Source organism: Leptosomus discolor, chromosome 18 (assembly GCF_034619465.1).
Source record: "Leptosomus discolor isolate bLepDis1 chromosome 18, bLepDis1.hap2, whole genome shotgun sequence".
Taxonomy (NCBI): domain Eukaryota; kingdom Metazoa; phylum Chordata; class Aves; order Leptosomiformes; family Leptosomidae; genus Leptosomus; species Leptosomus discolor.
Window position 1 is genome coordinate 3,451,568 of NC_141408.1, and position 14,086 is coordinate 3,465,653.

A 14,086-nucleotide genomic window follows, 5' to 3' on the forward strand; every position below is an offset into this window, starting at 1 on the left:
TTCTCTGAGCTTCATGGTGCCTCTAGCTTCAGGCACGCAAAAGCCAGCCGATACCTCGGACGACCTAACAAATACACAGAAAAACTTCCAGAATCAGTCTTACCCCCACGGTTTTCTCTTTCCTCTTTTCCTTGTTGCTTCTTCTCCAAATGTCCTCGCAGCAGCCCTGTCCCAGTTCTCCTCCCTCCCTCCCTCCCCACCACGAACCCCCTCTCCACTTCTTGCTCTCCGTGCTCTCACGCCGATGCTGCCCGTCTCCCCATCGTGGCAGGGACAGCCTGGAGGAGCATCTCCCCTCCCAGTGCTCCCCGCCAAAGTGGCACCGAACCTTACATTACAACCAAGAAAAGGAAAACCCGGCTGGTTAATGTTCACCCAGCCTGCGCGGTGATAGACTGTAGCGTGCTTGGGACAGGCGCGGACATCAAAGCCGACAAATTCAAACCAGATTCTGGTGAGTTTGTGTGAACTCTTTTTTTTTTTTTTTTTTTCCTTTTCTCTCCTCAGACACTTATAGGCTGGCCAAACTTGGGGCTATGGTTTTTTTTTGTTGCTACTTGAAGTAAGAGAAGATACAACCCTGAGAAAAAGGCAAACCCTCCCTCATCAAGTGCCAAGCCCCTTCTCTTAAATATGGGCACAGCAGGCTCCTCACCGAAACAGCAAGAACAACTCGTAACATGTGGGGAAAACTGCATTTTTTTCCCCTAATCTTGTTCTTATAAATGGTTGAACAATTTTTCCTGAAATAAGAAAAGACAGTGCAGCCAGAGACAGACACCCAGTATGGAAAACGGCTAAAACCCAGAAAAATCTTGCACAACTTGGAGCCACTGGAAAGTTCACACAACCTTTTTTTTGTGTGAAACCATCCCACTTTGGCAAAGAAATATTCATGCCATAGGTCACTTCTCACCAGTCAGTGCTAAAACTCTTGGATTCTTATTTCCACATCTACTACGCACAGCCTAGAAAACCCACGATGCCCAACGACAGTCACACTACTGGCCTTAATAGAGATCATGCAAAACCAGCATTGTCTAAAACCGCTGTTTTTCTGGATAGTTCAAGTTCAGTCCTATAGTTCCTCCTAATTTCTATACAGCTCTTCTAACACAGAGCCGCCTCCCTAGTAATAAAATATTTCAAAATACTTTCATACTCCTTAACACAGCATGTAAATGCTTACTGTTCACAGTGGAGCCAGTAGGTCATGATCGTACTGCTGCTGTGTGCCTTCCAATTAAAAAAAAAAAAAAAGCCTTACACAATATACCCAGTTTAAATTATTCTCATTGTTTCCTGACAAGATAATGAATAGCATGAACTGAGTGCTCTTCTACTTACAGTAAAATGTTAATTTGATCAAAGACCAGTGGTGTGAATAGCAAAATGAGATACTTACAAGCAGCAAAGTATAACCTTTCCCTTAAAGTTCCACCAGCCAAACTGTATTTCCTGTTACATGCTAAATTCAGCGCTATACGTGGCAAAATCTTCCTACGAGCCAGGAGTGTATATTATCACAAGTAATTCTGCTGAAGTTAATGAGCCCGGTTATGGCAGTAATCACCACGCTTGGTTTTAAGCGCTGGAGCTGACATTCTTACTTGCAAGCTGCTGCAAAATCTATGTTTCTCAGAGTACGAGATCAATTAAAGCACACTGCTTCAATGCGCTTTAATTTTCTGACTTCTGAGATATAAAAGTTTATTTTAAAACCTTTACACGACTCTAACTTTCACAGAACTACAGCAAGGTTATCAGAAAATCTGACATGTAAGGCTCTTCAGGGCTCTGGCACCTATTTTTTCCAGCAATGGAGAATTACATGAAAAAAGGAAAAAAACCTCCAACCAACAGAAGAGGCTGGGTTGTCTTCACTCTTGTCTTCAGGCTATTGCACTTTCCTTTGCGCACTGAAAGGCTGCCAGATAAATGTATTCCCAACTGAAAGCCAAGCATTTACAGGAAGCTCCTGTGTTTGTATGAAAACGGTATTAACCATATTTTGCTTTTATACAGCACTTCTCTGTGCAAGGATCTCAATGCACTTTATAAAGTAAACGTTATTATTCCCATTTTACAGATAGTGAAATCACAAGATTAAGTGAATGACCTCATCTGCTATAAACCAGCATAACTTTGCTGAATTCAGCAGGGCTACAGCACACCATGACAGCAGAGGTTCTAGTTCATTGCAAAGGGAGTCAGAAATGAAAAGCAAATACTCCGGCAGCATTTGTGGGCGGTATCTCTGCTAGCCTTGGTGCAGATGAACACCCTTCTTCGTGGAAACCTAAACTCAAGGACTGCCTCGTCACGGGTTTTGTTACCACTGGTGGGTTAAAGCAAAACCCTCCCGCACAGCACTTGCACTACCTATATGGTGCTGCATTTGTGTTGCTAAGTGAAAGAGGAGAATTTATTCCATCTGATGCTCAAAACCATACATATTTTATAGCAATCTCACTTAGTGCGACTACCTTTTCAAACCATTTTCCAATGTGATTTGTTAGAGATGGGAAGGTACCACAGCCACTGAAATAAAAAAAAATAATCTTGAGAATGGCATTTCTGCTAAAATGCCCTGGTGAGGTTTTCTTCCTACTTCTACAGCAGACACCATTTTATGTATTTTAGTGGTAGTTTGGTTCCAAAACATGCTTAAACTCACTAACCCTTCCTCTAACAGATCTTAAAATCTAACACTGCATTTCTGTGAAATAAATGGCACTGACCCAGTCTAGATTCTTTAATAAATCATATAGAATCACAGAATGGTTTGGGTTGGAAGGGACCTCAAAGATCACCCAGTTCCAACCCCCCTGCCACAGGCAGCGACACCTTCCACCAGACCAGGTCGCTCCCAGCCCCATCCAGCCTGGCCTTGAGCCCTGCCAGGGAGGGGGCAGCCACAGCTGCTCTGGGCAGCCTGTGCCAGTGTCTCACCACCCTCACAGGGAAGAACTTCTTCCTAATATCTGATCTAAATCTCCCCTCTTTCAGTTTGAAACCGTTACCTCTCATCCCACAACTACCCTCCCCGATCAAGAGTCCCTCCCCACCTCTCCTGCACCCCCTTTCAGCACTGGAAGGCGCTATAAGGTCTCCCCAGAGCCTTCTCCTCTCCAGGCTGAACACCCCCAACTCTCCCAGCCTGTCCTCACAGGGGAGCTGCTCCAGCCCCCTGAGCATCTTCGTGGCCTCCTCTGGACCCGCTCCAGCAGGTCCGTGTCTTTCCTGTGCTGGGGGCCCCAGAGCTGAACGCAGCCCTGCAGGGGGGGTCTCACCAGAGCGGAGCAGAGGGGCAGAATCCCCTCCCTCGACCTGCTGCCCACGCTGCTCTGGATGCAGCCCAGGATGAGATGGGCTTTTGGGGCTGCCAGCGCACGTTGATGGGTCGTGTCCAGCTTTTCATCCACCCGCGCCCCCAAGTCCTTCTCCCCAGGGCTGCTCTCGATCCCTTCATCTCCCAGCCTGTGCTGATACCAAGGGTTGCCCCAACCCAGGTACAGGACCTTGCACTTGGCCTTGTTGAACTTCATGAGGCTGTCACAGGCCCACCTCTCCAGCCTGTCCAGGTCCCTCTGGATGGGCTCCCTTCGCTCCAGCTCGTCAGCTGTGCCACACAGCTTGGTGTTGTCGGCAAACTTGCTGAGGGTGCACCCAGTCCCACTGTCCATGCTGCCGACAAAAGATGTTAAACAGCATCGGTCCCAATACTGACCCCTGAGGAAGGCCACTCATCATTGGCCTCCACTTGGACATTGAGCTGTTGAGAGTGACTCTTTGAGTGCAACCACCCAGCCTATTCCTTACCCATCGAGTGGTCTCTCCATCAAATCCATGTCTCTCCAGTTTAGCAACAAGGATGTCGTGCAGGACAGTGTTGAATGCTTTGCTGAAGTCCAGGTAGATGACATCAGTTGCTCTTCCCTTGTCCACCAACACTGTAACCCCATTGTAGAAGGCCACCAAATTTGTCAGGCAGGATTTGCCCTTAGTGAAGCCATGCTGGCTGCCACCAATCACCTCCTTATTTTCCACATGCCCTAGCCTGTTTTCCAGGAGGATCCACTCCATGATCTTGCCAGGCACAGAGGTGGGTCTGACTGGCCTGTAGTTCTCCAGGTCTTCATTTTTTCCCCTTTTTAAAAATGGGGGTTATGTTTCCCCTTTTCCAGTCAGTGGGAACTTCACCAGACTGCCCTGACTTCTCAAATATGATGGGTAGTGGCTTAGCCACTTCATCCGCCAGTTCCCTCAGGACCCATGGATGCATCTCATCAGGTCCCATGGACTTGTGCACCTTCAGGTTCCTCAGTTGGTCTTGAACCTGATCTTCTCCTACAGTGGGTGGTTATTCATTCTCCCAGTCCCTGCCTTTGCCTTCTGTGACTTGGGTGGTGTGGCTGGAGCACTTGCTGGTGAAGACTGAGGCACAAAACATCATTAAGTACCTTCGGTGTTCTCCACATCCCGGGTAACCAGGTCTCCTGTTTCCTTCCAGAGAAGGCCCACATTTTCCCTCATCTTCCTTTTATCACCAACGTACCTAAAGCTTTTCTTGTTGTTCTTGATGTCCCTGGTCAGATTTAATTCTGTCAGGGCTTTGGCTTTCCTAACCTGAACTCTGGATGCTTGGGCAGTTTCTCTGTATTCCTCCCAGGCTACCTGTCCTTGTTTACACCCTCTGTAGGCTTCCTTTTTGTATGTGAGTTTGTTCAGGAGCTCCTTGTTCATCCACACAGGCCTCCTGGTGTTTTTGCCTGACCTCCTCTTTGTCGAGATGCATTCCTCCTGAGCTTGGAAGAGGTGATCCTTGAATATTAACCAGCTTTCTTGGGCCCCTCATCCCTCCAGGGCTGTATCCCATAGCATTCTACCAAGCAGTTCCCTGAAGAGGCCAAAGTCTGCTCTCCTGAAGTGCAGGCCAGAGAGCTTGCTGTGTGCCCTCCTTGCTGCCTGAAGGATCTTGAACTCCACCATCTCACGGTCACTGCAGCCAAGGTCACCCTTGAGCTTCACATTCCCCATCAGCCCCTCCTTGTTGGTGAGAACAAGGTCCAGCATAGCACTTCTCTGCATTGGCTCCTCTAGCACTTGAAGAAGAAAGTTATCATCAATGCATTCCAGGAGCCTCCTGGATTGCTTGTGCCCTGCTGTGTTGTCCCTCCAACAGATATCGGGGTGGCTGAAGTCCCCCATGAGGACCAGTGCTTGTGAACACGAGGCTGCTCCGATCTGTCTCCAGAGGGCCTCATCTGCTTGGTCTTTCTGGTCAGGTGGCCTGTAGCAGACCCCCACTATAAGGTCACCTGTCCCTGCTCTCCCTTTAATCCTGACCCATAAGCTCTCGGTCGGCTCCCCACCCATCCCCAGGCAGAGCTCCACGCACTCCAGCCGGTCACTGACATAGAGGGCGACACCCCCTCCTCGTCTCCCCTGCCTGTCCTTCCTGAAGAGCCTGTACCCTTCCATTCCAGCACTCCACTCGTAGCAGCCATCCCACCACGTCTCCATGATGCCAATGAGATCACAGCCCTGAAGGCGTGCGCACCCCTCCACCTCCTCTTTATTCCCCATGCTCTGGGTGTTTGCACAGAGGCAGTTACGCTGGGCCCCCGATGAAGCTGACTTATCCTCCGGAACTCCTTTGTGCTGCTCACAATCATTATGTATTTAGAAAGAACAGTTGTTCTTGTTTTATTGATAACGTAAGTTTCTATATTTGACTTTCTTTCCCCAGAAAAAAAAAGAAGTAGAAATCTGGGAGCACTATCAGCACTGTGAAGATGAACAGAAAATCAATGGAAATATTCTGCCTTTCCAATGGGATAACATAGCATAGATACAGAAGAAAAAAAAAAAACTAATTCTTTTTCTATAGCTTTCACAATATAGTCCACCCAAAAAAATGTCCCATGTTCTCCTTCTATTAATACTCCCAAAACCTAAGGATACCTAGATCAGTCTATTTTTCAAATCAATTTCCTCCACCTCAAGATTAAAATACAATAACCGAGGACCAACCAACCCTAGCTGAAGTTGTTCTCTTTTTCTTTTAAAAGTGAAAAACCACTTTTTTTTTCAGAAAGCCCAAATTACAAAGCCCACTAGAATTTTTTTTTTTTTTTTTTTAAATTAAAAAAACCAAAGTGAACTGAATGTATAAAGCCAGTAAACAGATCTGGATACATCAATGGCATGAAACCACAAACTTAGACGCAATATTAAAATCTTAAAATGAGCCTCCCTCTTTCTCTGTTTTAAAAAATTTAACACTCCAAAGTATTTCTGTTTTCACATCATAGGAATTATTCTTTCCAACAGAAACCTTGTTTTTTCTCATGCACAACTGGGTGATTCCAGGTCACTAGATGAAGTATAGAAACAGAAGGGTAATTCATTTGAATATATCCGTCATCCCAGATTCGTGACTTACTGCCATAAACACGTAGAAGAAAGGTGTAAACTTGAAAAGGCATAGAAAAGTGTTATCCATAAATATTTGTGTAAAATTACATGCAACTGTAGCTGTTGCAAACGCAGAAAAGTACACTGGAGCTTCATTAACATCACTGATTGGAAATTAGAATATTCTGGGAATCAAACAATAAAAAATTCAAAGATGCTATATCCCAAACTATGATAAATCATTTATTTTGACAAGTAAGGGTAGTTTAGTTTTAATTATTTATTATTATACTTCATAGCCTATCAGAAAATATGCAGTGATTTATTGTGCAAAATGAAATCTTAATAAAACGAGTCCCTTCCCCAAACTACAGGATTATTAAATCTTCATGGAAATGTGAGGGTGAACTCTCGGGTTATTTTCGATATCAAGTTGGCAGGTTAGTAAAGTGAAAATAAGCCATTCCTACTGCATTTAGTTATATTTTGACTTCAGCCCTTTACAGACCCAGGCCACCCAAGTCATACAACCTTGGGGATGAGGACAGAATCAGAGGGATAACAGATCCCCAGTGCCGCCGCCCGCTGCTCTTCCGCGGCCCTGCAGGAGATGCGGTTGCATCTTACTGCTAAAGCAACTGGGGGCTGCTGGCTTCAGGCTTTCCACCCTGTAAAGCTGCACGTCACGGAGCTAACGGCTCCTCTTGAGGCAGGTGTAGGTAGACCAGCCATTTTAATGCACTGGTCTTGTAGGTTTTGTACCAGTTTATAGCTCTCAGGACGCTGAAGTGGAAGGGTCACTCCACAGGCCACCACTGACACCCACCTCACCCTAACGGCGGGTGTGAATCGGTGTACTTCAATTACTCTGGCTGGGCTTTGTCCACTGAATGAGACCAGCCCTGCTGCAAAACCCCACTCAGGATCTTGGATCTCCCGCACTAAGTGCCTGGATTAGCACTTGAGGAAGGGCTGTCATCCCGGCAGCCGTGCTGCCACCACATCGCTACCTCCAGCACCCGCCTCCAAACCCTGCCACCCCAGCTTGCTCCGCTCGCATGAAGGATTTGTCTCTCTCGTTGGTCAGGGCTATGGTTTGGGGGAAAATTCAGTTTATACCTGAATACCTCCACTGCGTTAACGATAAAACAGAGAGAAACTGAGCTTTGCGGTCACTACCCCTTTTTCTTTCTAAGCAGAAAATTGCAAAGCTCATTGGTATTTAAAAGTAATTATTTCTAGGAGCTAGTAATTTCTTCTGGGGATGACAGCACACAAACAAGCCCAGGAAGTTCCTGCATGAAGCAATCTGGAGATCAAAATGAGGAAAAACCAGTGGGACAAGAGAGGTGACAGAGTCTGAAGACCAAAGAGAATGGTCCGTGCTTCACCCAACAGGACACAAGGGTGGGAGTTACACATCAACTCTGTCCCTGTGGCTTTCGTCACCCAGCACATGGACACCTGGATTAACGTCAGTGAGTACATCCACCCTCCCATTACTGCAGAATTGGAGAGGGAAATAGCCCTCCTTGTCTCTTAAAGAGTGAGAGGGGTCCTCACAGAAAGCAAGGGAAGTTCAGAAATGCCAGCTCTGGATTTAAAAAGGGCAGTAACTGATAAAGGGATTTTCAAGAATATCAGACACTAAAAAATTTACAGCAAATATATTTTATATTTTTAGTGGAAACATTTTGCTGTTCTGTAGATTTCTGCTCTGAATCCCAGTCGCTTGGGTCAGTGTTAATGCCAGAGCAGCAAAACATCACATCAAAATCAGCAAGGCAGGCTGTCCTCAAAGTAGGAGTCATGCTGAGCATTAGTCTTTAAAGGTAGCCTCCATAATGGGGAACAAGTACTTACTGAAATGGTAAAAGGAAATGTTAATTTAACTATTAAATACATAATTATGTTAAGTACTTGTTTCTGCAATTGTAACACTTCAGCCTGATGCAAACTCACTTTCTGGCCTGTGCAGTGAATTTAATTCCTTCCATTTTTTTTTTTTTTCAACTATAAAGAGGTAAACCAGAGGAACTGCTGCTACAAAGACTATCAGTAAGAATTTACAGAACTGTTTTATAAAGGGAAAGCATCATGCAAGGCAAGGACTACAGGCATGTTTCAGCACATTAGCTGAGCTACTCCAGCAGCTCGCTGCTCCTGCTCCTCCATGGGGGAATCTTCCCTTCCCTGACCCCTCCACACGTTCCCCTCACATCCCTCATCTCGCTGCTGCTGCTTCTCCCACGTTTTGCTCAGCTGCTTCAATTTGCTAAACCCACAGAAAACAAACCTGGGCCCTTCACCCCAAATTCAGGCTTTTCTGTAGCTCCTGAGCTCAATGAAAGTGACAGGTGCCCAACTGCAAAAACTGCTGTGAGGGAGGGGACAGGCCTACAGCGGCCGGGAGGGGGAAGCAGAGGAGGGGGAGATGGGGAAAGGGGAGACAGAATCACCTCTTCTGGCTTTACAGTAGCTCAGATGAATAGCACACTGCTGTTTACATACAGATCCAGAGTTTGCTGAATTACAACCAAACTAAGGGTTATGCTCATAAGCAGTTACAAATTTTGACTAACTTAAAAAAAACCCCAATAAAGTAAAAAAAAACACCCTCCAATAAAGTGAAAAAAACCCCACCACACTGCAGGTTAGTTCCAGTTAGATAGGAAAATATCTTTAGCATTTCTGTATGAATAGATATATTCCATTTTAGTATGGCAGTAAGGAAATCAGAAATACCTGTTCTTTAACTACCACCATCCTTCTACTCTGAGAAAGCAACAAACCTACTGGGTAAATCATTGCTACAACTTTGAAAAACTTTGAAAAAATCACAAAATAATTCTACCAAAACATATTTAACACGTACATAATTTCTAAAATGTCTACAGATTTTCAAATAATTACTAGCACTTTCATAAATATTTAATGCTGTCTACAAAAGTTCTTTGTCAGAACTAAAAACCCACTGTGCAAACCCCAATTTTCTTTTACTGACTAAATAATCCACCCAACAACTTACAAATCTGCCTTCTGCTTCGTTAGTATTTTTCCAATTTATAAAGAACTAATGTAAAGGACAATATAGTCGCTCTGCTCATCAGCTGCACCGGGGGGGAGTGTGGGGGCTGGACGCTGATCCAGCAACAGGGAAAAGACAAAAGGAGGAGCAGCTGGAGGAGGGGTTAGTTCCCGAGAGGATCGGTGAGCCGCTCTGGCTCACGGCACACTCCACAAGCACTCGCGACAGCACGAGGCGTGCGGCAGGACTGCGTGGTGGGGCAGCAGCTGCAGCCACCCGTCCGGCGGCGAGCCGCGCTCAGGTAAGCTTCAACGGGAGCACAAAACCACAGCCTGCGAGACCTAAGATCGGTAATCTCGGATCTCACCTGGCAGAGGGATTACTGAAGCTCATCGATAAGCAGATGCCCGGTTGAGGTTGCTCTCTGTGAAACCAGCATCCATGAACCCTGCATGTCCATACACATCTCCCCCATCACCTCCAACAGCCACTCAGACCAGGAGGGCACTTTGTTTGGGTGCTGGGTTCGGCTTTTTTAAAACTTTTTATTTTAAAAAGTTCCTCACGATTGTGCCACGCTCTCGGGAGCGTGGGCACTGTGAGGGAACGCTGGAGAGGCATCTCACAGTCTACACGAATTACAACTTCTTTGTTCTCCTGCACGGCGCAGTCTCATCCAACCCTTGCTAAAAACTAATAATGCCAATAAAACATATCAGAAAAGGAAGGAAAAAGGAAAGTCCAGACAAGTCCACAAAAGCCGGAGCTGCAGCGGAAGGTCAGGCCTCCCTAGGTCAGGCTGCTGGCAGCACTGCCACTGCTGCAGGGCAGAGGTCCTTTAATTTGGGTAAACCAGCTACCTGCACGTCCAAGTGGGGGTCAACATGATGGACTTAGAAACGTAGACCCAAGAATAACTACAGTGGGAAACCTAAATTTAAATTATTATAAGGTAAATATATGGCAAGCACTGCTCTACTGTTCTTACAAGCCTTACAGAGTATCCCTAAAGAGCTGTACTTTTCTCTAAATTTGCATATTTTCTTACTCTACACAGTTATGACTGCTAAGTGCATATAAAAGAACTGTCAGGAAATAATAATAAAAAAAAATATCAAAGTCACACTTAGAATTTTATGAGGGACTCATTTAAAATCCTACCTGATTTGCTCTTTCGAGGTCTGTCATGATCATCTCGATTTCATCAGCCCTGGGAGAACAAGAGAGCAGAAGTACTGTTACCACATGAAGAATGCCCGCTATACCAGTTCATGCACAGGACAATTGCAACATTCACACCAACAACAGTTATTCCCAGTATTTTTTTAGAAGGACCCAGTCAGACTGACCAGCTCATCTGACTGGTGAGATCCTCTTGGGTTTCAGCTCTGCGGACTGGTTTGCAAGTCTCAAATTCCTTCGCCTGATCCCTTTTTGCAACAAAATAAGCGTGTCGATATGGGAGCATATTCATTAGACCTTTGAAGACCTTACTCCCCAACCTTGTGCAGAAGGGCAGTGCATCCTTCCTACATGTACAGGTGCTTCACAAGGGATCGTTATGGAGAAGTCAAAGACTACAGTTCTTCAATCAGCTACTTGCACACCAAAGTAGCCCATTACGCTTTTTTTCAGTGTGCCTAGAAGTTTGGTTCTAAACTTGGCTACAAAAGAAAATTTTGTGAGGTCAAAGAGACAAAGAAATTTAATTTGACATTATAGAGAAAAGAGGGTTTTGAGACAAATTTATGAAACTCTAAATTTAGACTCCATCTCTTAATTCACTTTACAAAGGTGACTAGGAAAGTCAGAGGGTTGAAAACCACACAAATAGTCAAGGAAAAATAGGTCCTTCACATATGGGTGTTAGGTGGCACCTACCAGCCCTGACCCTTTAAAACCCCCAGCATTTCTAGGATTTTGCTCACAGAAATGGAGCCAATCCTTAAGCAATCTTTTTTTATCATCATGCTGAATCATGGGCAAATATTTCACACTCATGCTCTCACCTGTGGAAGGTATCAGGAAAAGGGCCTACAGACCTAAAAGTATGTTCTGTATCAATATAGCAAGACATATTACTTCTCCCTACACATTTTGCCTGTCTTATATCTCTGGACCATATGGAAGCAATAAACACTATCCTCATCTCCTATGAACAGCAGCTTTAACCAGCAAGTCCTTTTGCAATCTGCCAACACCATAATGTCTGTTTTTTGTTTTTAATCTGGAGCAGATCATTATCAGTAAAAGCTGTGAAATACTGGAATTCCCTTCCTCTGCCAATACAGAAAAGGCAGGGTTTGTTTTTCTGCTGATCCCACAGAAGATCCATTTTTCTATGCAGGTGTTTGTTGGGAAAGATGGTTAATTGAAGTACATCAGGATACTGGCACACTCGATACTGGATCATTACACTGAACATTGACTTACTCTTCAACAGCATTTTAGGTTTCTGTGCACACTTAGGGAAATGCAGTAAAAGATCATAATAAGTAAATGTGGATGTATATAAATTAATGGAAAATTATTTTTAATTACAGCCTCTAATGTTGTCGGGGCAACATGAATTGCCTTTTGAAAAAAATCTTTTGGACAATAATGGAAAACAGATTAACACGTGTTTTCTTGTGCAGGAGAAGCTAATGTGCTCTTACACTGGAAAGAAATCATGCACAGAATGTTTTGAAATAATAATAAATAATAGACATTAATTACTGAACTGAACAATCACTCCTTTGGCAAATAAGGATTCAAAGTGTGCAGGGAGTAACCGCACAACTAACCTGGACAGGTCAGCCTAAGCCTACAATAACACTTTCGATCACCTTAGCCTCTCCAGTTGTGAAACATCTCTTGTTCTAGACTCCAGCCTCAAATACTTGTTAACCCTCTTAAGGAAATTAAGTATTTCATATGCAAAAGACATCCCTAAGACCATGCAAGTGACCCCAATACGTATCTGTAAGAGAGATAAGAGGGAAGAAAGCAACCTAATGCACCCCCCCCCCCAAAAAAAAGGTTTCCCAGCATTTTACAAATATTTTTAGCCAGGATAGTTTAAGGATCCTCTTTATATAAGCTTATGCATCCAGGCTGAATTTATGTGTGAATGCCTCAGGTTATATGGAGCCAGTAAACGATGTCTGGATTATGTCACATGCCTCCCAGATCAGAGCTGGGAGTGTCCCATCCCAACGCGCCGGCTACAGCTTAAGTGAATCCAGTTTCCGCTCGCTTCTTTGTGGGCTTTGGAGAACAACAAAATCACCGCCTTTCCTCCCAAACAGGGGCTGCCAGGTATCCGCCAAAGGTCTGAAAACTGCAGAATCTGAAAAGAGCGACGGATTCGGAAGCACAAACCCCTCGGACCGGGAGAGGAAGAGCGCCTTGCTTTGGGAGCAGAACAGTTGTTTTTCAGTTCAGCCAAGGGAGCTCTTTTTTTTTTTTTTTGGAGAAAAGAAGATGACTCTGATGCAGAAGAGATGAGTGGGAAGGGGCAGAAGTGTGAGGGGCTCTGGACCCACCACAGGACCCTCAGCCACCTTTAAAGCTCCCAGAAGCAAGTGAAGGGAAAGAGATGAAGAGAGTAGAGCGCGCGAAAGCACAGAGGGATGTCCAAAGCCAAGGACCAAGGGGAGAAGGGACTAAGAGCAGTAAAGCAGAGGAGCTCCCTGGTCAGAGGAAAGGTGCATGGCTGCTAGTAAAACAGGCTGAACCACAGGGCAGTGCCTGAAAAATGAGGTGGAAGGACTCAGGACAATCCTGTATTTAAAATGGACAGAAGCATTAATACTGGTATTTGTGTGCCATTTCGGTGGGGTCAGGATTTAAGAGCTCTATTACAGCGCTGCTATACACAGCCAATTAAAAAAAAAAGGCGACGGAGGATACAGAATGCCATAAAAATGACATTTCTGCCCTTCAGCGTGCGCAGATAATTCTGACTGAATCCGGTAGAAGTGTCAAACTGTAGCCAAGGGCAAAATTGTCCCTTTGTCCTTGTATCCAGACACACCAGCTGACTGATCCTGAACTCCCCTTTCCCTCATACATTTTCTCTACCTAGCTTTTCCACACACAATCCGTCTCTGCACACCTAATAAAAGGATGCAACATCTCCAAAAAAAATTCAAGCAAAACATCTCCAGCCTAGCAGTCTGCAAACCAACGGAGGTTAATGCTGCAACCATAAATGTTATCTTTAAGTAAAGTAATGAATTAAATTACTCTATATTCTTTCCTAACACAAGTGTCAACAGCATTCAGAAGAATCTTCAAAAGGAATTCAGTCTTTTCATTTTAAAAGCTCAACTACTACATCAGTAGCTGGCACTCAGCAGTCTAAAATCACTTATTTGAGAAAGTCTCTAATAGCTACATTCACTGTTTGCTCAGTAGAAGTATTTATTATAAAATAAATTACAGTTCTCACACCTTTTATGCACTCACAGAAACAACTCGCATTGATTTATTGTTTACAAAGCACTGTGTCAAATTCAAACCTGCAAGGTACGAGGAAACTCCACTTTGGCTCACTGAATTAGTCCCACACAGGTCATTTTTGATGTATTCACCATCCGCCACACTTGCTCATTTTCAGCCCTTCCTGTTTCAATATTTCTCTTTATTTCAACG

General features: G+C 44.7%; 1 protein-coding gene across 7 annotated transcripts in view; it reads right to left on the reverse strand.

Moving 5' to 3' along the window:
• Positions 1-14,086, reverse strand: part of CUX1 (cut like homeobox 1) — a 283,475-nt gene that overhangs the window by 92,403 nt on the left and 176,986 nt on the right. For all 7 annotated transcript variants that reach the window (XM_086475312.1, XM_086475311.1, XM_086475313.1 and 4 more), the window contains one exon: positions 10,610-10,658. In XM_086475312.1, the coding sequence (XP_086331438.1) occupies positions 10,610-10,658 (49 nt within the window). The remainder of the gene's footprint in view (positions 1-10,609; positions 10,659-14,086) is intronic.